Source organism: Eriocheir sinensis, unplaced genomic scaffold (genome assembly GCF_024679095.1).
Source record: "Eriocheir sinensis breed Jianghai 21 unplaced genomic scaffold, ASM2467909v1 Scaffold1475, whole genome shotgun sequence".
NCBI classification, from domain to species: domain Eukaryota; kingdom Metazoa; phylum Arthropoda; class Malacostraca; order Decapoda; family Varunidae; genus Eriocheir; species Eriocheir sinensis.
This window is the reverse complement of record NW_026110823.1, coordinates 21,349-45,917: the sequence shown is the minus strand read 5'-3', so window position 1 is coordinate 45,917 and position 24,569 is coordinate 21,349. Positions and strand designations below refer to the sequence as shown.

Sequence of the window (24,569 nt, the reverse complement as noted above, 5' to 3'; positions counted from 1 at the left end):
CAACTGTTGGGAAAATATTAAACCTGTTCCCCTGTATTTGCAGGTTCACTATATGTGGACTCACACAATTAGAGCTGGGCAGGTACCAGTACCAGCACTGGTACTAATATTACTGGCTATACGACACAGAAGAAGTACCAGACTCAGTGCTCAGTACTGATAGCAGTGGGTACTGCTATGCAGTATTCAGTATTCATGATACTGACAGGTCGTCAAACACGAATATGTAAGCATGTATGATGACCTGTCAGTGCTCACCAGCACCAATACTGAGCAGTCTCGTACTGATATCGTGTCATACAGCCAGTACAGTAAATGCCATTATCAGTACCTGCCCAGCCCTATCACACCCTGCCTTTCCTTAGGAACAGCCAAATGGTCCACAGGCAAATCATGTTTGGAGTGCTTCCACAAAAAATCCTTTGGGTTTGGTTGACCTTGTGCATTTTGGGGGAAATCTATGAATGTATCAATCTGTGAATAATGACCATGTGAATACCGAGGGACAGGTGTATACTGTAGTCCCTCCACATGCATGTTTTTTTTATGCATGTAGCAGTATCGTAACCAATGAGGTTTTTCCGAGGTGCGTTTTGCTGCCTATGCGTACAGCTCCCTTGTTTAGGGTATTGGGAAAGGAGCAATACGGCTACCCTCTGACTGGGAAGGTAGCCTACCCCATCCTCACCTTCACGTGGTGCGCACCGTTACTATACCTTGCGGGGTAGAACCAACGGGGAAGGGGGATAGTAAAAGAGAAAAGGGAACTTTTCAAGAAAACTCAAGAAAGAAATGTGGCTGAACAAGTAAAAAGGGAAAGGAAAAAGAAATATAGAGAATGCAAAATGAAATTAAAACAAGCATTAAAAGAAAGTAAGAAGAGAGTTGATGAAGACTTTGGAAAAAGACTAAGTGAAAAATGTAGAGGGAACAGGAAATCATATTGGAAAGAAGTAAAAAACAAAAGAAATGCAGAAAATATCTCCTTAAGTAAAATAAATGAAGTTATGAATGAGAATGGAAAGATGTTGAAAGACGGGGAAGCTGTGAAAGAGAGATGGAGAGAATATTTAAAAAACTTAATGAATTTTGAGGATGGACGTCCAGCAGCTGTAACAGCAGCAGTTTTGAGTAGAGGTAGAGGAGGAGTATATAAAGAAAGAAGTATAACATATGAAAAATTAAATCAGGCAATAGAAATATTAAAAATGGAAAAGCAGCAGGAATTGATGGAATCACAGCAGAAATGTTGAAGTGTGGAGGAGATGTAGTCTTTAAATGGATGGTCAAGATATGTGAAGTAGCATGGGAAGGGGGGGGCCAGGAGACTGGACGAAAGCCATCATTGTCCCAGTTTACAAGGGGAAGGGCAGAAGAGGGGAATGTGTGAGCTATAGAGGTATAAGTCTCCTGAGTATACCTGGAAAGGTATATGGAAAAGTCATAATAGAGAGGGTGCAAAGACTTACAGAAGAGAAAATCAGTGAAGAACAAGGAAGCTTCAGGAAGGGAAGGGGATGTGTAGATCAGATATTTGCCTTCAGGATGATAGTACAATAAATAATAGCAAACGGAAAGAAACTATACGCTGCCTTCATGGATTTGGAAAAAGCTTATGACAGAGTCGATTGGATTGCATTGTGGGATGTTTTAAAGATTTATGGTGTGGGAGGAAAACTGCTTAGTGCAATAAAGTCTTTCTATGAGGCTGCATCTGCATGTGTCAAAATTACTGGAGAAACAAGTGAACATTTTGAGATAAAAGTGGGCTTAAGGCAGGGGTGCGTCATGTCACCATGGTTGTTCAATATTTATATGGATGGTGTTATTAGAGAAATTAAGGGCAAAGTTGGAGAAGTTGGAGTAAGAATGTTCGATGAGGGAAGGAAGTGGATACTGAATTCGATACTGTTTGCTGATGACACGGTGCTCATTGCAGAAAATGAAAGTGACTTACAAAATTTGGTCAGTGTTTTTGATAGTGTCTGTAATAGGAGAAAGTTGAAAGTAAATGTCAACAAAAGTAAAGTGATGGTTTGTGAGCGAAGTAGAAGTGAGGTTGTAGATTTTGTGTGCCCATATAGAGTGGGAATTGAATGTGAAAAGGAATGCAAAATAATTTTGAATGGTGAAGAAATGGAGGAGGTCAATGAGTTTAAGTACTTTGGATCAGTTATGTGTAAGCATGGTGGTACAGAGGGAGAGATAAGAGAAAGGGCATTGCATGGAAGAAGGGTGGTAGGGTCTTTGGGACAAATCATGAATGGCAGAAGTGTGAGCATGGAGGTTAAGAGGGATTTGAGAAATACAATAATAGTACCAACCCTCACAGATGCAAGTGAAACGTGGGCCTGGAATGAAAGTCAGAGGTCTAGAGTGCAGGCAGTGGAAATAAGGTATTTGAGGAGTGCTTGTGGTGTGAGTAGAATGGATGGGATGAGTAATGAAAGTGTGTACAAGCATTTTGGAATGTGTCACGGGGGTGAAGGGAAGAAGTGTGGAGTGGTGAAGAAGTGAAGCAACAGATTTTAAAGTGGTTTGGCCACATGGAGTGAATGGAGGAGAGTAAGATGACCAGAAGGGTGTATGTGAGTGAGATAGAGGGAGGGAATGCTAGAGGACGACCTCCAGTGAAATGGAGGGATAGGGTGCAAGAGTACATTAGGGAAAGGGGGGAAAGATCTTTGAGAAACCTTGAGCAGGCAAGGAGTGTCTGGATAGAGAAAATTGGAAACTCTTCTGCCATGGCCATCCCTTGATGGGAGCTCCTAGGAGCAGGCGTCGATGAAATGATGATGATGAGTGTAACATGCTTTTGTTACCCATTAAACTGATTCGTTTCCTGTTTTAAATCTTAGATTTAGAAGATTGATAATCTTTTTTAATGAGTAACCAAAAGAAATGTCACATGCAGACATTATTTTCATGTTCTTTTTAGTAAACTGCGGCATTTGTTTTTTCCTAATCCAATGAAATAGTACTTTGAAACACAACACATATTATATATGCTATATAGAGGATGTAACAGTCAAATTATGTGAAAGTGTTGTTTGTGCGACATATGGAGAAAGGTGAGTATTCTTTTTACATAAACAAATAAAAAGGCTAGTAGTTGGGGCAATGAAAATTCAATAAATTTGCAAAGAAGTGTTTGATCACCTCCTACTGCCATTCAGCGAGTGTTGATGCGAATTTTATATATATACCTTGGCCCATGGGAATCTAAGGATGGCAGCTATGGGCTTCAAGATTTGCATGGAGTTAACCAATCCAGTTATATTAGAGATCAGTGCAATATATGCGTGTTATGCACCTGTACGGGTGCCCTGCGCATTATCGTCCAGATCCAGATCAACTAACAGGTCCAGTTATGCACTGTTCAACATGAAAAGTTATATATAAAATTATCAGAATTAAAAATGAAGATATATATCCTAAAATAAGCATTTATTATTTATATTTAGCATATATTAATAAGTTAAATTAATGAATGAAAATATCAAACAGTAATAAAAAGTGGATCATAACTACAAGCAGTTGCTCAGCTGTTACATGTAAACAAAAATAGTGGCAGCAGCGATGCCGCAGTCATCTGTTTCTTTTCAACTTACTGACTGGGCAAAAATATTATACTACTACTAATTATATAATGTACTTGACTCCAGTATGTACTGCATTTACATAGAAATGAAGGTCACAGTCCAGCCGCTTAACAGTATAAGACAACAATAAACAAACAGGTCTGCCAGCGTGCATGCAGCAACCTTCCAGGTGTTGCAGATATTGATTGCTCAGGGGATGGAATCCAATGTAAATCTGGACTTCAGTTTTGCTTATTTTGAGTAATGTATGTAAAAAATCTACAATACACAGCTGAAACAAGTGCTTTTGATAATTCTGCATCTAAATTAAGTTTCAGAAGAAAACAGGAACATTGTACGGTAAGAGAAAACTAGATAATTTGAATAAGAGAGAGTAAATTTTGTTTTCTGCCATTACCCAGTGTATACTGTACTTGAAATGTTGTACACACTTTTTCCTACTGCATGGTTTAATTCAGAACTTCATATCCATGTATAAGGAGGGATTACTCTATATCTTTTGTGTGGGGGTTACGATTACGATCATCTGTAAAAAAAATCCTTGGGGGGGAAAAATAATTTCATGGAACAGCTTAGACCTACCTTTCTCTTGGAGCGTTGAACTTGCGCTGCCATTCAAACTTGTACTCTGGCTCACCCTCTTCCTTCTCACGTTCTTTTTTGACCCCTGCAGGAGCCTCATACATGAAATTCAGTGACAACTTCTCCTTGTTCTCGCCCTTAGCAAGTAGTGCCTTGTTATTATACAGCTCCTGTTCCTTCTCATACTGAACACGTAGCTCCTCCTGCTTCTTGCGCTCTGCATCTGCTTTCTGCTCAGCTATCCATACCTGTCAAAGGACATTTACTTACATTGTTACTCACAATTCCACTTTTTCTAACAATAAATAATAGCAAAAGGAAAGAAACTATACGCTGCCTTCATGGATTTGGAAAAAGCTTATGACAGAGTCGATTGGATTGCATTGTGGGATGTTTTAAAGATTTATGGTGTGGGAGGAAAACTGCTTAGTGCAATAAAGTCTTTCTATGAGGCTGCATCTGCAGGTGTTAAAATTACTGGAGAAACAAGTGAACATTTTGAGATAAAAGTGGGCTTAAGGCAGGGGTGCGTCATGTCACCATGGTTGTTCAATATTTATATGGATGGTGTTATTAGAGAAATTAAGGGCAAAGTTGGAGAAGTTGGAGTAAGAATGTTCGATGAGGGAAGGAAGTGGGTACTGAATTCGATACTGTTTGCTGATGAAATGGAATGGAGGTCAATGAGTTTAAGTACTTTGGATCCATTATGTGTAAGCATGGTGGTATGGAGGGAGAGATAAGAGAAAGGGCATTGCATGGAAGAAGGGTGGTAGGGTCTTTGGAACGAATCATGAATGGCAGAAGTGTGAGCATGGAGGTAAAGAGGGATTTGAGAAATACAATAATAGTACCAACCCTCAAATATGCAAGTGAAACGTGGGCCTGGAACGAAAGTCAGAGGTCTTGAGTGCAGGCAGTGGAAATGAGTTATTTGAGGAGTGCTTGTGGTGTGAGAAGAATGGATGGAATGAGTAATGAAAGTGTGTACGAGCATTTTGGAATGTGTCACAGGGGTGAAGGGAAGAAGTGTGGAGTGGTGAAGAAGTGAAGCGACAGACTTTAAAGTGGTTTGGCCACATGGAGCGAATGGAGGAGAGTAAGATGACCAGAAGGGTGTATGTGAGAGAGATAGAGGGAGGGAATGCAAGAGGACGACCTCCAGTGAAGTGGAGGGATAGGGTGCAAGAGTAAGTTAGGGAGAGGGGGGAAAGATCTTTGAGAAACTTTATGCAGGCAAGGAGGGAGTGTCTGGATAGAGAAAGTTGGAAGCTCTTCTGCCGTGGCCATCCCCTGGTGGGAGCTCCTAGGAGCAGGCATCGATGAAATGATATATAAGAACATAAGAACGTAAGGAGTCTGCAAGAGACCGGTTGGCCTATACAAGGCAGCTCCTGTACACTCAACCCCACCTTACCTCACCATCCATGGCTTTATCTAACCTCTTCTTGAATGTATCTACGGCATTGGCACCAACAACATGGTTCCCAAGCCTGTTCCATTCGTCCACCACTCTATTGGTGAACTAATTCTTGCCTGTCTTTCTTTAATCTGAATTTGTCTAACTTAAAACCATTGCCATGCATCCTACCTGGTTCTTTAACTATCAAAATCTTACTGACATCCCCTTTATTAAAGCCCTTCATCCATTTATAGACTTCGACCAGGTCTCCTCACAACATTCGCCTTTCTAGAGAGTGTAGATTTAACTGCTTCAGCCTGTCTTCATAGGGCAAGTTTCTCACCCCGTGAATCATCTTTGTCATCCTCCTCTGTACAGATTCTAACATCTTGATATCCATTCTATAAATAGGGGGACCAGAACTGAACTGCATAATCGAGATGAGGTCTAACTAGTGCTAAGTAAAGTTTGAGGATGACTTCAGTGCTCCTATTACATACGCTCCTTGAGATGAAACCTAGTACTCTGTTTGCCCGATTTTTAGCCTGAATGCATTTGAGCCCTAGGACGGAGGTCAGCGCTCACTAGGACTCCTAAGTCTCTCACGCCCAGGCCTGTTTAGAGGAGTGTCATTTAAGGAGTAGTTGTGTAAGGGGTTATTCCTGCCTACACTCAAAATGCTACACTTCCCGACATTGAATTCCATCTGCCATTTCCCTGCCAATCATAGAGTCTTTCAAGCTCATCCTGGAGAACGGTAGCATCGCTGTCTGATTGGATTACTCTACCGATTTATATATATATATATATATATATATATATATATATATATATATATATATATATATATATATATATATATATATATATATATATATATATATATATATATATATATATATATATATATATATATATATATATATATATATATATATATATATATATATATATATATATATATATATATATATATATATATATATATATATGATTCTGAAAGTTACAGATTGACTATGCTTACTTGCAAGCAGACGAATTCCTTGTTGGCGATATTACAGCCGACACGGCAAAGCATATTTTGCTGGGAACGAGGGCACAACTTCACCATTTGTCAAAATGCAAGCAATGGTTTATGGATGGGACCTTTAAGGTGGTAAAACATCTGTTTTGCCAACTCTCTAGCATCCATGGCTTTGCAAGAAGAGATAACAATATAAAGCAGGTGCCGCTAATGTTCGTGCTGATGACACGACGAACAAAAAAAGTACGTCAAAGTACGTTTATCCTTTCACGCTTCCCATATTGCTTCGTTCTTATATGACGTAACATCCTTTTGCCCGTGCACTGTTTATTACGGATATATATGTACCTCTTACAGAAGTTTTTAGTACGTATATATTCAATTTCCTTTTTGAGCCATTCTACGGCCTTTAATTTTGTTTGTATTGATAATATTTGTCACTCAACATACGTATAATATCAAAGCAATAAAATGAAATGAATTTGTTTCTCATTTTATGGGGCAAATAAAAAAATATATGAAAAAAATGCAACCTACCATGACCCCTTTCTCTGACAAAGGACATCACTGTATACGGGTTAAACAATGCAGATCTGCATGTTTTTGTTAACATTTTTAGAATTTTAATAGGTTTTCTTGGTGAGTAGCGAGACCTCTCCTTTCAAGTGGCGAAACAACTAGCACTCGAAATTACGGAGGTGTGAACACCCACAGGTGGCGAACCGAAGTGGCAAAACCTCTGCTACCCTTAAAGGACATGTATTTAGTCCCTTAACCCCTTCGGGACGCAAAAAATAATCGCCTGTGAGGGCCAGAACGCAAAAAAAAAGGTCGATTTTCATGTGCGTATTAAATTTTTATTTTATTTAACAAAAGTTTTATAGTTTTTCTAGTGCTTTCTAATGGTATATTCAGAATTTCAATTATTTCCATACTTCGCCTAGAAAGCAAGGAAAACTGAAAAAAAATGACCTTTTTTTTTCGTCTGACAAAAAATAACTGAACAAAAGTTGTAGATATGAGCAAATCATACACAAAAATGCATAGTAATTTGAAAAAAAGAAGAAGAAAAACACAACTACAGGAGGTCTAGAAGTCAGAGGTTGGAGCGAATTTCTGGCGGTCACGTGTACATGCGCTCAGCTTCCTTTGTCACAAGACAGACAACAGGAGAGGAAGTTTACAGAAGACACAGGTCATGTCAGGTGTGGTGGTGGGAATGAGAAGGGAGGGGGGCAGAGCGCATACCAGGGGGAAGGGTCACTGGAAAATTCCAGGCCGCCTGCCCCTCAGCCACTCCTTGTTTCCCAGACGTGACTCAAGGGCTCGCCGAACATCACCACTAGTGTTTAATGTAGTTGTTTTTCTCTTCCTAACAACACGACGTGGACGAGTGCGGTGGAAGTGGATGGCTTGGGAGAGGTGGGGTCTCACTTCCACCCTCCATCATGGTACGGGTGTGTGACTGTGTGGCTAGGCGTATTTTTGTATGTCTACTGCGTGGGGGTTTGTCACGGTTCGAAGCGTGCAGTGCGTGCGGATGAGTGCACCAGTGGCAAGGCATTCAGGGTTCGGGATTGAACTCAGTGTTTCAGAGTTGGGTTTGACCCCAGATGCGTGGTGAGGTGTGAGACCTGCGTCTGGGGGGTGGCAGAGTGGAACCGGTTGGCGACTTGCGTGCTTCATCGGTGGGTTGGCTGGGAGTGGACCGTCTTCCAGTCACAGCTTAACGGCGCGGAGGATTGTTCCAGACTTGTGACTGACTGGCCAGCGGTACTGAACTGACGGGACTAGAAGACTCTGTTTGTGACGGTTTGAGAGGGAAACGGCCACTCCCACCTTTATCCCGGTGAAGTACTCTTTAGCCATGGGTTCTACCTCTGCTCTTGTGGCTATTGGGTATCGTGGTTTCCTACTTAATTTAAATTAATCTTTCAATATATACTGATTTCTTAATATTCAATGACTTATAGGTGACCTATGTAAGTGTTCTTAACCCTTTCAATACGATGACGCCTACGTAGGCGTCATGAAGCCCCAGTAGCATATACGATGACGCCTCGAGGCGTCATATTTCTATTCTGTTTCTTCTTCTATTGAGTTGTCCCGTACTTTGTGTTGGTTACTAAGTAAAGACGCCGTATGCTGTCCTTGAAATCCTATTGCTCCTCCCACCATCCTTGTTCCCACCAATCACAAAAAATGAGCTACAGTATGCACCGCCTTCTTCTCGCCTTTTGTCTAAAATTAGGAAGTCTCATTGGCTCTCTCTCTCTCTCTCTCTCTCTCTCTCTCTCTCTCTCTCAGACACCGAGGCGCCGACCAACGTTGCCAGATTGTCATACTCGGCCTCCTGTCTGCCAATTTCCGACCCAAAAATCTGCCTCCTCGACCCCAATAACTGACTTCATATACAGTTATCATTAGAATGGTTAATTATTGGTGTGTTTTGGCAATAGTTATGGCTCACAAACCGGTAAATACGAGGCTACGAGTATGATAATCTGGCAACAGTGGCTCCGATACCATCACATCTCGCCCACCTCTCTCTCTCTCTCTCTCTCTCTCTCTCTCTCTCTCTCTCTCTCTCTCGCTGATAATTTCTCGACATTCTTCCTCCTCTACACAATCACCTGCTTTCTCTATTTCTTTCCCCCTTGCCCTTTTCTCCCCTTTCTTTATTTCGCTTTTTTTTTATTTCGCGTTGACGCAATTTATATTATGCATAGCAGGTATATGTTGACTCGTCGTGTATGCTGCTTTGCAAATACGGGATACATGTAATGAGGGCTTTCAGCAGCATAATATACGGAGGCGACAAACAGATACATGCCGGCTCAGGTTTCCCGCGCGCGGCAGAGCACGCCATATATCAGCCAGGCGGGCTTTTTGAACATCCGGCGCGAAGGGGTTAAAAGAGCATTCATAGAGACTCAAAGGAAGCCAGTGGGGTATATTAGGTGGGATTTTGGTGTTTACAATTTCAAGGTTGAAGTAACTATTTGTTATCTTTATTACTTGTAACTCTCTGGTTATCAGACATTTCATTTAAGTTTCCATGTTGTACTTGGTTTTATTTGGGGCGCCCATGATGAATATAGTGTCTTTATGAGAAAGTGGCTTTTTCTGATTAATACCCTGAGCTCGAACTGGTCCCAAAGAACCTGTGCCGCACTCTGTATTCTCTGTCAAGTAGGGCAGTGGTGTCCAAACTTTTTCGCCTGTTGTACCCTGTATTACCTTCTCCTACTGTTACGTACCCTCCATGACTGATTAAACTCAATTATGTTATATTATATTTATATTATATTATATTATATTTAGGTACATGTATATTACGCGTCCTTCCTAGGTACTCGTCCTTCCCTCTCTCCTTTCCTTCATAGATCATGGGAAGTTTCTGCTGTGTGTGTGTGTGTGTGTGTGTGTGTTCATCGTCTTTTCACGTACCTCTTTGATCTATGCTGCGTACCCCCAGGGGTACGCGGACCCCAGTTTGGACAACACTGAAGTAGGGAACAGTGCGTGTTGTGACATCTGGTCACCGTGACAGGACCAGTTCAGCGTCAGGGTTACGTGGTGGTGTTGTGTATATTCCTCATTATGTCTTCTCTTAAGGAACTAGTAGAGTTGGGGAAAAAGCTTGGGTATGAGGGAGAAAATCTTGCTGAATTTGTGAAGGAGGAACAAGTACGAGAGCGCCAGGTGCGTGCAGAGGAGCTGAAGGCAGAAAAGCTCCGATACGAGTTGGGCCGCCAGCAGCGTGTAGAGGCGCTGGAGGCAGAAAAACTTAGGCATGAGTTAGAGGAGCGAAATCTGAAGTTACGGTTGGAACTTGCAAATGTGGAAGGTCGAGCTGCCTCAAGCAGCGAAACCGTAGCGGTGAAAGCCAAGGGCCCCTCACTACCGGTGTTTGACGAGTCCAAGGATGACCTTGACGTCTATTTGCGTCGGTTTGAGCTCTTTGCAGACACGGCGAAATGGAAGAAAGAGTACTGGGGTGTCATTCTCAGTTCACACCTACAGGGACTGGCCTTGGAAGTTTATGCACGGTTAACGAATGAAGATGCTAATGATTATGATAAGGTCAAAGAAGCATTGATGGACCGGTTTGAGTGTACGGAGGATGGATTTCGTAGAAAATTTCGAAGCAGCAAGCCTCAAAAGGATGAAAAGGTTGAGCAGTTTGTTAACCGGCTCCAAAACTATCTCGTGCGGTGGATTGAACTGTCTCCTTGTGAAAAGTCGTACAAAGGACTTTCAGACTTAGTGCTGGGTGAACAATTTGTTAACACCTGTGGTAAAAGTTTACAGACTTATTTGAGAGAACAGTTCCCCTTGACCATACAGCAGATGATCGAACTAGAAGAGAGTTATACGTTTGCCAATGGAGGATTTTACCAGAACTTGAAGGAAGAAAGCAACCCAAAGGATGCTGGGAAAGCTATTCAAGTGAGATACAGCAAGCCGACCTGGAAAACTAGTGGAGGAAAGGAGGTTAAGTGCTTTACGTGTGGAAGACTGGGCCATAGATCACCGGAGTGTCGAAGCTTCAAGAAGCCTGCAGAGGCGAGTGTCTGCCAAAGCTCCCCTCCATCGACCACTACAGACGCAGGTACGAAAGAGCCTGTGGACAAAGACGATGTATGTGCTCACGCGGAGGTTTTATCCTGCGGTCACTTGGTGGAGGTGGTCAGTGCCCTAGCCAGCATGCCGGTGGTGAGAGGACGGCTGTGTGGAGTAGATGTAGAGGTGTTGTGGGACACAGAGTGCAGTACTGTTGTTGTTAAGAAGGGCCTGGTACCAGAGAGTCGGGTAATGGGAAAAAGGTGCCTAGTAAAGCTGGCTAATGGAAAAATTGAAACGTATCCTCTTGCTCAAGTGGAAATTGAGTGTCCCTTCTATAAAGGTATTGTTACTGCAGTGTGCATGGAGGACCCTGTTTACGATGTTATGATTGGCAACATCAAAGGAGCAACACGGCTGGAAGAACCACTGGCGTTGGCAACCAGGGAGGTGAATGCAGCAGTGACCAGGGCAGCAGCAAAGCAGGCTAATCAGGCTCAACCACGGAAGAAACTTAAGGTCCCCGATTTGGAAGACATGTTGAACATGGACGCCCACGCCTTAAAAGCAGCTCAACAGGAAGATGAAAGCTTGAAGAAATGGAGAGAGCAAGTCCTTCGTTCTAGGCCCTACAAGACACCCTACGCGTTGAGAGAGGAAGTAAAGGTGGAACTGGATCAGATGAAGGAACTCGGCATCATTGAGCCATCAAACTTCCCGTATTGCACACCCATGGTTGTAGTTTGCAAACCTGATGGTAAGCACCGTATTTGCTTAGACTTCAGGAAGCTGAATCAACTAACAGTCTTTGACAGCGAACCCATGAGTGATCCAGAACAGATAATGACAAACATACGGGGAGCAAAATACTTCAGTAAGATCGATTTAAGCAAAGGCTATTGGCAGTTGCCATTGGATAAAGACAGTAAACAGTATACTGCATTGCAAACTGACCAAGGACTATTTCAATTCACAGTTCTACCCTTTGGATTAGTTAATGCTCCTGCCACTTTCAATAGACTAATGAGAATGGTGCTGAGGGACATAAAAGGAGTGCAACACTTTCTCGATGATATATTAATCTATTCAGAGACGTGGAGTGATCATTTATTTCTTCTCATTCAAGTGTTGACCAGGTTGCAGGATGCGGGACTAACAGGTCGACCTTCGAAGAGTCGGCTGTGCACGACGACGTTGGACTACCTAGGGCACATCATCGGGAGTGAAGGGATGTGGCCCTTACAGAGGAAGGTGGAAGACATTATCAAGGCGTCTCGCCCTACGTCTAAGAAGACACTTCGATCGTTCTTAGGGTTTAGTGGGTACTATAGGAAGTTCATTTCTCACTATGCCACTATTGCTGCGCCCTTAACGGACCTGATTAAGAAGAGGATGCCGAACAAATTGGAGTGGGGTAATGAACAAGAAAGAGCTTTCCAGGCCCTTCAAGAAAGTCTTTCCACGGAGCTGGTACTGGCCCTTCCTAACCTTGATGATGAATTTATCCTGCGCATGGATGCTTCAGCACAAGGCTTGGGAGCTGTCCTACTACAAGAAGTAGGGGGCGAAAAGCGCTCCGTGGCCCTTGCTAGCAGGAACCTGGCGCCAAGGGAGCAGCGTTATTCAGTAATTGAGAGGGAATGTCTAGCGATTGTTTGGGGGGTACAAAGATTTGAACCATATTTGTATGGAAAACCCTTTAGGTTAGAAACTGATCACAAGCCCCTGCATTATCTACATTCTATGAAAACTTTAAATGCTCGCATAATGAGATGGGCATTGATACTCCAACTGTATGTTATGACACTAAAAGTAATCAAAGGGTCTGAAAACGTTGGGGTGGACTTTCTCAGCAGACTGGATATGTAAAAAGATGGAAGGCTTGGTCTGGTAGAAAATTGTATTTTCTACTTAGTGAAGGGGGTATGTCACGGTTCGAAGCGTGCAGTGCATGCGGATGAGTGCACCGGTGGCAAGGCATTCAGGGTTCGGGATTGAACTCAGTGTTTCAGAGTTGGGTTTGACCCCAGATGTGTGGTGAGGTGTGAGACCTGCGTCTGGGGGGTGGCAGAGTGGAACCGGCTGGCGACTTGAGTGCTTCATCGGTGGGTTGGCTGGGAGTGGACCGTCTTCCCAGTCACAGCTTAACGGCATGGAGGATTATTCCAGACTTGTGACTGACTGGCCAGCGGTACTGAACTGACGGGACTAGAAGACTGTTTGTGACGGTTTGAGAGGGAAACGGCCACTCCCACCTTTCTCCCGGTGAAGTACTCTTTAGCCATGGGTTCTACATCTGCTCTTGTGACTATTGGGTATCATGGCTTCCTACTTAATTTTAATTAATCTTTCAATATGTTGATTTCTTAATATTCAATGACTTATAGGTGACCTATGTAAGTGTTCTTAAAAGAGCATTCATAGAGACTCAAAGGAAGCCAGTGGGGTATATTAGGTGGGATTTTGGTGTTTACAATTTCAAGGTTGAAGTAACTATTTGTTATCTTTATTACTTGTAACTCTCTGGTCATCAGACATTTCATTTAAGTTTCCATGTTGTACTCGGTGTTATTTGGGGCGCCCATGATGAATATAATGTCTTTATGAGAAAGTGGCTTTTTCTGATTAATACCCTGAGCTCGAACTGGTCCCAAAGAACCTGTGCTGCACTCTGTATTCTCTGTCAAGTAGGGAACAGTGCATGCCGTGACAGGGTTGCCAGAGTGTTTATCTGAGTAGGGAAGTGGTCAGGGACACTGAGAAAGCGAGGGAAATTCAAAGAAAATGGGCTGTCCGAGGGCGGGACGAGTGTCCTGCGACGGTAAACCACCATTTGGCTGAAGGCGGGACGGGCGTCCCTGAGGGGTTAACCAGGTAAAGATTCGTATTAGGTCCGTGCCAGTATCTCATAATCTACTTTATGAAACATCAGTATCTCTTCATATATCTTTTCTACAAACCTTCAACAGCCATGGAAATGCTTTGAAAATCCAATTCAAGGACTTTTTTTTTACTCTTGAAAATAGGGGATAATGTTTACGAAACCGTGTCGCCCTGGTGCTGGTGCTGGCATGGCCGCTGCAGCCGCCGTAAAATAGCTCGCAGAGGGTTTAGGGTCGGGGAGCATATTTAAACTACTCCAACTGAACTTTACGACTTACTAACGGGAGGGCTGCGCCCCCCTGGACCCCCCTTCTACCCAGGGGGGGCTACGCCCCCCCCTGGACCCCCCCACATGTATATGTGACTTATTTCAGTGAGGAGGTATTTCTCGCAACACTGGCTGCAGCGCCGCCACGGCCAGCACCAGAGGAGGCGACACGCTTTCGTAAACATTATCCCCTATTTTCGGTATTATTGTAGGAGTACACCAGTCTAGAGATGGCTTTTCTTACCCTGACCATTAGAAAGAGCTCCGCATTCTGAGTAAATTCATCCCCATAAACACCCCTCGGAAATCATTTATAACGGAGGGAGGGAGGCCGTTAGGTTAGGTTAGTTTTAGGTTAGGTTAGTGTTAGGTTAGGTTAGGTTAGTTTTAGGTTAGGTTAGTTTTAGGTTAGGTTAGGTTAGGTTAGGTTAGTTTTAGGTTAGGTTAGGTTAGGTTAGTGTTAGGTTAGGTTAGTGTTAGGTTAGGTTAGGTTAGTGTTAGGTTAGGTTAGTTTTAGGTTAGGTTAGGTTAGGTTAGGTTATGTTATGTTAGGGTTATGTTGAGTTTAAATGCACCTGTGTGGACGAAACTAGTTTTTTCTGGTAGATTTCGGTCTGTTTTGAATGACTGTGCTCTAAATGGTTTTATCGCACATCATGAGTCTCTTGGTTGGAAGGGGGTAAAAAAAACGTGATTTGCGATAGAAATGACACGCATATTCATTCAAAACAGGCGAAAAACTAGAAAAAACTAGTTTTCGAAATCTTAGACTGGTGAAGTGCTACAAATTTACCCTATTTTCAAGAGTAAAAAAAAAGTCCTTGAATTGGATTTTCAAAGCGTTTCCATGACTGCTGAAGGTTTGTAGAAAAGATATATGAAGAGATAGTGATGTTTCATAAGGTAGGTAATGAGATACTGGCACGGACCTAAAACAAATCTTAACCGTTTACCATAATATAGAGGCGTAATATCGGATTTTGGAGGCGCGGAGTGATTATCCACAATTACCCCTCTGTTTGTATTTCAGTTTTTGCCTGATAAATAACTAAAATGCAAAGGAATTAAAAGTGCTAATAATTATACGACAAATCCCTTGTGTGCCCGTCACTTACCCGCTTGAGATTGTCCCTTGAAGCTGGGTGAAAGAACTTCTTACACATGTAGTTATTGAACCCCTTCCCCATGTTGCTGTGGCCAGGGCAGGTGTCCCTGCAGACGCGAAAGAGTCACCACAATGGAACTCGCTGCTGCGTTCCCTCCTTAGTGTTGTTGGGAGACAGTGGCGCCTCTATACAGCCTCCTGAACCCTGCAATGCATGCTGTTCAGGACGCAGGAGTCAGCAGGTCAGCAGTAACCTGAGGGCAGCATGTGGCTTGCGCAGGGCCACGAGCGTTTGTTGTTTGATGCAAGATGATCTTGATCTTGATGTCACAGGTATCTTGATATTTCTTTTTATTTGTTCACCATCGTAACGGAGTTACTTTCCAGAGCTCCGGAGGGTCAGCAAAACAACACGCGTCAGTGTTTTATGGGGCTAGTTAGGCTGTTTCTGTCTTGCAGCACCAACGCGGAACAGGTCAAAAAAAGAAGCGCGGTTTGTTGGCCCTCAGATCTTGATCTTGATTTTGATGTCACAGGTGACTTAACTGGAATTTCTCCCAAGACAGGCCTTTGTATCGGCAGCTCCTGCGAACGAAAGCAAAACATACAGAAAGACAATGTTCAACTACTCGGTGTGAGATATCATATTGCCTACATCTGTCACGCCACATACGCTCTCCAAGAACTCTTTCACTGCCTCAATTACTCGTCCATTCACCATTCGTCTCTTCGATTGCCATAAAAAGATGCCATTTGCACCATATTTCTGAACTATGACCATTTTTCAGACCAAACGGTTAACATTAGCCAAATTTTGTCGGAATGTAAGTTGTTTCTCTTGTCCATTGGAGTCATTTGCGACCATCCTGCCATCTCTACCGTGATTTTCAGATCAGGACCAAAGTCAGGGTCTTAATAAATGCTATGGGGCATAGCTATATGGGTTTGAATTTGTTACCTTTCCAGCTAGGCTGACCCCTCCTGGCTCCCGGTCTAAATATTGTTATGCCGGACGTGTTACTTGGGTTCCGTGTCGCCGTCAGGAGACTCCGTGGGAGGGAGATATGTAAACACTTTGCACAACTTCTGTAGTTTAATATTCTTCCTTAGTAGTACACTTCACTCTGACTCTTCACTTACCACTAGCTTACTATGACTGGGACTGGCTCTCTCTCGCCCTCTTCTCCTATATATATCCAGAACAGTACAGTCTAGAATATTACAGTATATTTCAGATCATACAAGAAAATGTAGCAAAAATATATGCGAGTTGGCAACACTTCCCGCCTGGCGCCTGGCCGCGCCCCGTGGGGCGCGGACGGCTCTGCTCTCCGCCCCTTTGCTCGTTTCTCCGGGAGCCTTCTAGAGGCCTATGGTCGCCGGGGGAAGCTTCCAGCACAACACTATCCCCCCCCCCCTAATTGTGATCGTCCCGATCACACACTTAACTATGTACAAACATAAGAGAATTAATCAAAAACATAATAATCGTCGTATCGCTGTGGACGCCTGCGTTGTCTCTGTCGTCTGTTCGTTGCCTCCTGCGCGTCTGTCTCCTGGTGCGCCTCGTCGTCGTCCGCTTCTTGGGGTGTCCCTGGAACATCTGCCGAAGCCGGGAGGTTATCTCCCTCGGCTGAAAGGGCCAGGAGGCCTACGTCGTCGTCGACCTCCTCTCGGTCCTGGACGTCCCTTGCGTTTTCGTCGGCTGCTGGGTGTCTGTAGTTGTTCCAGGTGTAGTTTCCCGGACCGTGGTACCTCCATAGGCGGTTGACGTGGACAACTTTCGGCTTGGTCTTTTCCGTTCTCCGGATTCGGTAAGTCACGTCGGAGAGGCGTTCTAGCACAGTGTAAGGGCCTTCCCAGGGGCTCTGTAACTTCGGAGACTGTCCTTTCTTCCTCTGCGGGTTGTAAAGCCAGACTCGGTCTCCTTCCTTGAAGTCAACGTGGCTTGCCCTCATATTGTAACCGCGCTTCATGGCCTCCCCGGAGAACTTCAAGGCACCTCGGACTTGATGGTGCACCTCTTCCAGCCGTTCCTCTAGTTGACGGGCAAAACTGGAGGCGTCCTTTGGAAGGCTTTCCCCAGGAGGCCTTCCTGTCAGTAGATCCACCGGCAATCGCAGCTCACGTCCAAACATCAGCTTTGCCGGTGAATACCCCGTAGTCTCGTGGGCGGCAGACCTGTAGGCCATGAGAAGCGCAGGCAGCTTCTGATCCCATGAAGACTGATCATTGTTGCACTGCTTGGCCAACTCCTGGCCCAACGTCCAATTAAACCTCTCCACCATTCCATCTGACTGTGGGTGCAGAGGGTGGTCCGGGTCTTCTTGATGCCCAGAAGCTTGCAGCACTCAGCAAGGACTGTTGACTCAAAATTCCTTCCCTGGTCGGAATGGAGCTCGTTAGGCACACCGAAGCGACAGAAGAACTCCTCCACCAAAACCTTGGCGATGGTAGTGGCTTCCTGGTCAGGGATGGCGTAGGCTTCCGGCCACTTGGTGAAGTAATCCATTGTGACGCAGATGTACCTATTTCCGTTCGTCGTCAGAGGCAAGGGTCCTGCTATATCCACTGCCACCCGTTCCATGGGGGCTCCAACCTGGTATAGTTGCAGTGGGGCACGGTGACGCTTCTTGGGGCCCTTCTTTGCACAGCACACCTCACACGCGTGACACCATTCTTCCACGTCCTTCCTCATGCCAACCCAGTAGAACCTTTGGCGCAGGCGACTCAGTGTCTTCTTTACCCTAGGTGTCCGCTGGTGATGCTGTCATGCATTTCTTTCAAGACGCCTTCCCGGGACTTCACAGGTAACACCGTGGACCAGTAGTGGTCAAGACCATCATGAGAGACCCAGCGTCGCTGCAACACCCCGTCGTCTATCCGAAGAGTGTCCCACTGAGTCCAGTAATTCTTGGTGGTAGGGCTTTCTCTCGAGATTACTTCCCACCCAGGTCGCGTTGACGACTGACTCAGCCACTCCATAATTGGTCTCAGATCTCGGTCCTCCCGCTGCAGTTTTCCCAAGTCTTCCCATGGCACCTCCGCTGTCTGTTCCACTGTAGTGCGGCGGCACATATTCTGGACGCTTTCCCTCTGGAGGCAATGGTGACATTCAGGTGGGCAGGGGCGCCGGCTCAAGCTGTCCGCGTTACCGTGTGTTAGTCCAGATCGGTGCACAATAGTATAGTGATGCTGCTCTAGTTTACCTATCCAGCGAGCAAGCTGGCCCTCAGGGTTTTTCAGTGACTTCAGCCACCGCAATGCAGCGTGATCCGTGCGGATGGTGAAAGTTGCACCGTACAGGTAAGCATGGAAAAAGTCAAGGCTCTTGACTACTGCCAGGAGTTCTTTCCGGGTCACGCAATAGTTTTTCTCGGCTGGAGTGAGCTTCTTGCTGAAGTAGGCCACAACCCGTTCCATGTCGGCACATGCCTGGGACAGCACTCCACCAATCCCCTCATCACTGGCATCACAATCCAGTATAAAAGGCTTAGAGGGGTCTGGGTAGGTGAGTACGGGCGAGCTGATGAGGGCCTCCTTGAGCTTCTCAAAGGCAACCTGAGTTTCCGCTGTCCACTCAAACTTGCGCCCCTTCTTCGTCAGGAGGTGCAGTGGTGCAGCAATCGTAGCGAAGCCTTTCACAAACCTGCGGTAGTATGAGCACAACCGAGGAAGCTCCGCAGCTCCTTCACGTTGGTGGGTGTCGGCCAGTCCCTTACCGCAGCCACCTTCTCAGGATCAGTGCGTACTCCAGCCTCGCTCACGATGTGTCCCAAGTATTGGACCTTCCTTTGGAACAGACAGCATTTCTTCGGGCTGAGCTTAAGGTGTGCAGCTCTAAACCGGGCGAAAACCTCTGATAGCCTTTCCATCTCCTGCTCGAAGGTCTGGCCAAAGACAATCACGTCGTCGAGGTAGATGAGTGCCGTCTTCCAGTGAAGTCCCTCCAGCACCCTCTCCATCAGCCGCTCAAACGTGGCCGGCGCGTTGCACAGGCCAAAGGGCATGACCTTAAACTGCCACAGGCCTTGACCGTAGGAGAAGGCTGTTTTCTCTTTGTCCTGTTCCGCCATTTTGACTTGGTGATACCCAGACTTCATATCCAGTGTTGAAAACCACTTGGAGCCCACCAAGGCGTCGAGCGTGTCGTCGATCCGTGGGAGTGGGTATGAATCCTTGATGGTGAGATCGTTGAGGGCTCGGTAGTCCACGCAGCACCTGAGGGAACCGTCCTTTTTCCTGACGAGCACTACAGCAGACGCCCACGGGCTGCTGGACCGCTCGATTAACCCTTGTTGCCGGAGATCATCCATTACCTCATCCATCTCCTTGCGACGGGCTGGTGCCATCCTTCGAGGAGCTTGCTTCACTGGGCGGTGGCTACCTGTGTCGATGTGGTGCTCTACCAGGTCCGTACACCCCAAGTCCAGGTCTCCTGTGGAAAACACATCTGCATTTCTCACGAGAAGCTCCCTGAGCTGTTCCACTTGGGGTTCCTCTAGACACTTGGAGCTCCTGTCAAACAGGTCGCGCAGGTAGTCAGGCAGCTCCTCCTGGGGCTTCGTCAGGGTTCTCCTGCAGACACAGGTTCTTGGTTTCTGGTCGATCTCTTGGCACATACCCACCATGGTCCCTTGTTTTATTTTCTTTGGGCTGAAGGAGACATTGGCCACGACGACAGGCACTTCCGCTGCAGCAGGGTCTACCAAAGTACTGCCTACAATCCCCCCGTTGTCTACCGGGCCTCGACGTCCCCTCTCGACCACACACAGGCTAGCCGGGGGAGCACCCGTAATTTGACAGGGTAACAGCATCTCCGACCTCGGAGGAATAATGGTGGTGCGCTTGACCGTCACTGGCAGGTCTTCCTTGTTCACAGTCGTCAGTGGCACCCTCCTTCCTCTTACAGTCAGCTGCTTAGCGCGGAAGTCCAGCTCGCACCTGTGGGAGACAAGATAATCCATACCTAGGATGCAGGGGTCATCCATGTCGGCCACGTACACAGAGAGGAACTCTTCCTTTCCTCCGAGCTCAAACTTCACGTCCACTGGGCCTCTGAGCTCTGCATAGTGTCCTGTGACTCCGCACAGTCGATGCGGCGTCTTAGGAAGCCGACGATGACTCACCACGTCAGGCCGCACCAATGTGCGTTCCGAGCCTGTGTCGACGACCACAGGCCACAACACTCCGTCAACCTTGCCCTCCACTTGGCAGCTTGTCATGGTGGTTCTCCTGCACACTGATATCTTCGGGGCATGTACAGGACAGACTGGTCGTTGCCCCGTGAACCAGTCCTTCTTAGTTTCCCAGTGGTGGTCCCTCGTTGGGGCACATTTTCCGACACTCATTCTTCCAGTGCCCTTTTCTCCACAGGTCCAGCACTTGGGTCCTTCCTGGGCTTCTTCTTAGCGCACCTTCATATTCCTTCTTCCTCTTATAGCATTCGTTCTCCTTGTGCCCAACCTTCTCGCAGTACCAGCACGTTCCTTGGAACCTGTCTGTGTCGCTGACAGCGCCCTTTCGTGCCCTAAAGCCAGAAGTCGAGTCGTCCCTGAAGCTTGACAAGCTAGACCTAACAAAGGACTCAAACTCCATGGCACGTGCCAGAGCTTCCTGCATTGATGTTGGCTTAGCTTGGTTCACTTGTATCTTCAGCTGAGGGCTGTCCAGGGCATCGATGAATTGATCACGCAGCAAAACCGTCAGCAGGTCAGGGGTGGCACCTGGGTATGCCTTGTGCGCCATGCTCTCAAGGTCCTGAGCGAGTTCCTGAAGAGACTCGCCGCGCCTCCTGTTGCGGGTTCTGAACCTAACCCTGAAGAGCTCGTTCTGGTGCTTGGTCCCATATCGTTGCTCCAGCGCCTGTGCCAGCCCGCTGTAGCTGCCCTTTGTCGCATTGTCGAGCTGAGCAAGGACCTCCAGCGCCGCCCCTTTGAGGCTAGTGGCCATCTGTACCGCTAACTCTTGGTCATCCAATCCGTTCCGAGCTGCCAACAGCTCAAACTGAGCGCGGTAAGCCTCCCAGGAGACCTTTCCATCAAACTCCTGAGGCTTCTTTCTAACAGGCGAACCCAGCAGACCCATGGGGCTGGCGGAACTTCTTGCGGGGATAAACTCAGGCGAAACAGGGCTCAAACTACCCCGGACTTGCGTAGAAGGAGCATCTTGAGTACAACTAGCCCCTGCAGGCACTGGCTGTCCGTTTCCAGCCAAGCAGTCTTCAAGGGCCTTCACTCTGTCACTTACTTCTAGTATTTCTTTGTGTGTCGTCTCCCGTACCACCTCCATCTCTTGTTGAAGATTTGTGTGTTCTTTCTCCACTTCTATCAGGCGTTGTCCCAAGTTCGTGGTCACATCAGTCATTTCTCTTCGCACTGATTCACTTCCATCTTGTACTGCTTTTAGCTGTAGCTGTAATCCTGTGAAGCGATCTTCTAGCTGTTCTTTGAGTTCTTGGAGTGTTCCTTCTTGTTGTTGCTGTGCTCTTTCTTGTTGTTCTTTGAGTTCTTGGAGTGTTCTTTCTTGTTGTTCTTTGAGTTCTTGGAGTGTTCCTTCTTGTTGTTGCTGTGCTCTTTCTTGTTGTTGCTGTGCTCTTTCTTGTTGTTCTTTGAGTTCTTGGTGTGCTCTTTCTTGTTGTTCCTTGAGTTCTTGGAGTGCTCTTTCTTGTTGTTGCTGTGCTCTTTCTTGTTTCTCCCCCTGTAGTCTCAAGGCTTCCAAAAGTTCAGTCAACATGTCGTCCCTCTGGGCAGCTTGGGAACGAGTCTCCATGGCGAAAAACAAATGCCTACACTCCTGACACCAGTGTTATGCCGGACGTGTTACTTGGGTTCCGTGTCGCCGTCAGGAGACTCCGTGGGAGGGAGATATGTAAACACTTTGCACAACTTCTGTAGTTTAATATTCTTCCTTAGTAGTACACTTCACTCTGACTCTTCACTTACCACTAGCTTACTATGACTGGGACTGGCTCTCTCTCGCCCTCTTCTCCTATATATATCCAGAACAGTACAGTCTAGAATATTACAGTATATTTCAGATCATACAAGAAAATGTAGCAAAAATATATGCGAGTTGGCAACACTTCCCGCCTGGCGCCTGGCCGCGCCCCGTGGGGCGCGGACGGCTCGCCTTGCTCTCCGCCCCTTTGCTCGTTTCTCCGGGAGCCTTCTAGAGGCCTATGGTCGCCGGGGGAAGCTTCCAGCACAACACTATTATCTGATCTTATTGACTCAAGCATTTTACCTATAACTGACGTCAAACTAATCGGCCTATAGTTTTGCATACAAGATTTGTCTCCCTCCCTAAATATTGGAATAACGTGTGTCTGCCTCCATGAAATAGGCACCACCCCTGTGTCTAGTGACTTCCTAAAAACTTCTGTTAGCTGCCTACTGATTTCAGTTTTACATTCCTTTAATACGTACCCTGGGGAAAATTTCGTCTGGCCCTGCCGCTTTAGTAACTTTGAGTGTATCTACCTGTCTAATCACAACCTCCCTATTTATGTTGATGTCGGTTAATCTTTCTATCTCTTCTCCCCTGTAGATCTGTACTCCCTGAGGTATATCATCTAATCTTTCTTTAGTAAATACAGTTAAGAAATATCTGTTTAACGACTCACTAATTTCCTCATCTCTATCAATCAGTGATTTTCCCGACTTAAGCGGCCCTATCTTATCCCTAACCTTGGTCTTATAGAGCTGATCGAAAAAAAAACTTCGGTTTGGTCTTTGCTTCCCTGGCAATTCTAATCTCATAATTACGTTTTTCTACACGCGTGTTTTTCTTTACTGTTCTAGCTAAATCGTTGTAACTATCCCTTAGGTGAGTTTCCCCCCTCTTGATTCAAACATATAATCCTCTTTTCCTTCTTATTTCAGTTTTTAGCCTGTCTGTCATCCATCCCGGGCAATTACCTGTTGACCTGACTTCCCTGTGAGGTATAAACTGTTGCTGACCTAGTTTAATCTCCCTGACCAGACTATTGTACTCACCCTCCAAGCTACTGACCTGACTAATGACCTCACCAGAGATTAACGCCCCTCCCTGCTCTGGGTCCTGACCTACTTCTGATCTTACTCCTCTAAGCCTTTGCAGCTGCTTTCATAACCCCTCGTAGTCCGCCTTCCTGAAGCCAGGTATTAATGTGTTGTTTTTGCTGACTATGTCCTCCCATTTAATATTAAATCTAATTTCCTTATGATCACTGTTACTAATGAATCCCCAACCTCTATATTGCTTATTATGTCCTCTTTATTAGTTAACAACAAATCCAAAATATTTTCTTCCCTCGTTGGTGTTCTAATTAACAGTTTAAGGAAAATATCCTGTATCACATTTAACAAATCCTGCGCCTCCTGGTGATGCGCGGCGTTAAACTCAAAAGCGTTCAATGCGTTAAGGACTTGGGGGTCAAAATCGCGTCAAACATCAAATTCTCACAGCAATGCATCGATGCAGCAAATAAAGAGAACAGAATGTTGGACTTCATTAAAAGAAACTTTTTATTCAAGAATAAAGATGTAATACTTCCACTCTACAATAGTTTAGTCAGACCCCACTTGGAATATGCGGTGGGGAGACCAAATTTGGTCTCTCCACCATGCAAAGGACATTGCTAAATTAGAAGGTGTTCAGCGTCGGGCAACAAAAATGATCCCTTCCTTGCGCAAAAAATCTTACGAAGAAAGGCTTTCCACCCTTAACATGTTCTCTCTTGACAAACGTCGCCTCCAAGGAAAACTGATCGAATGTTTTAAAATACTTAATGGTTTCACGAATGTAGACAGATCAACATTGTTTATGATCGATGACACTTTGCGTACGAGGAACAATGGTGTAAAACTCAAATGTAGACAAGTAAATTTAGACTGCACCAAATTTTTCTTCACTAACGTTGTAGTGCGAGAATGGAATAAGCTCCCACCGTCAGTGGTCCAGTGTAACACGATTGACTCCTTCAAAAACAAGCTCGACCGTCACTTCCTTTAACTTAATATCAACAAGAGTTGAAATGCATCGTTTTGGAGCCTTCTGATTAATGTAGAATCACTTAGGTTTAAGGACAGACCACCTAGTCTGGACCATGGGGTCTGTGGGGTCTGATTTTCTATGTAAATCTATGTAAATCCTGA

At 45.4% G+C, this 24,569-nt stretch overlaps 1 protein-coding gene across 1 annotated transcript in view; it reads right to left on the bottom strand.

Moving 5' to 3' along the window:
• Positions 1-15,764, bottom strand: part of LOC126990178 (corepressor interacting with RBPJ 1-like) — a 31,544-nt gene extending 15,780 nt beyond the window's left edge. Inside the window, exons 1-2 of the mRNA XM_050848733.1 lie at positions 15,443-15,764; positions 4,185-4,432 (exon numbers count right to left, since the gene is read on the bottom strand). Coding sequence (XP_050704690.1) covers positions 4,185-4,432; positions 15,443-15,514 — 320 coding nt within the window. The 5' untranslated portion in view covers positions 15,515-15,764. The remainder of the gene's footprint in view (positions 1-4,184; positions 4,433-15,442) is intronic.
• Positions 15,765-24,569: the final 8,805 nt, after the last annotated feature.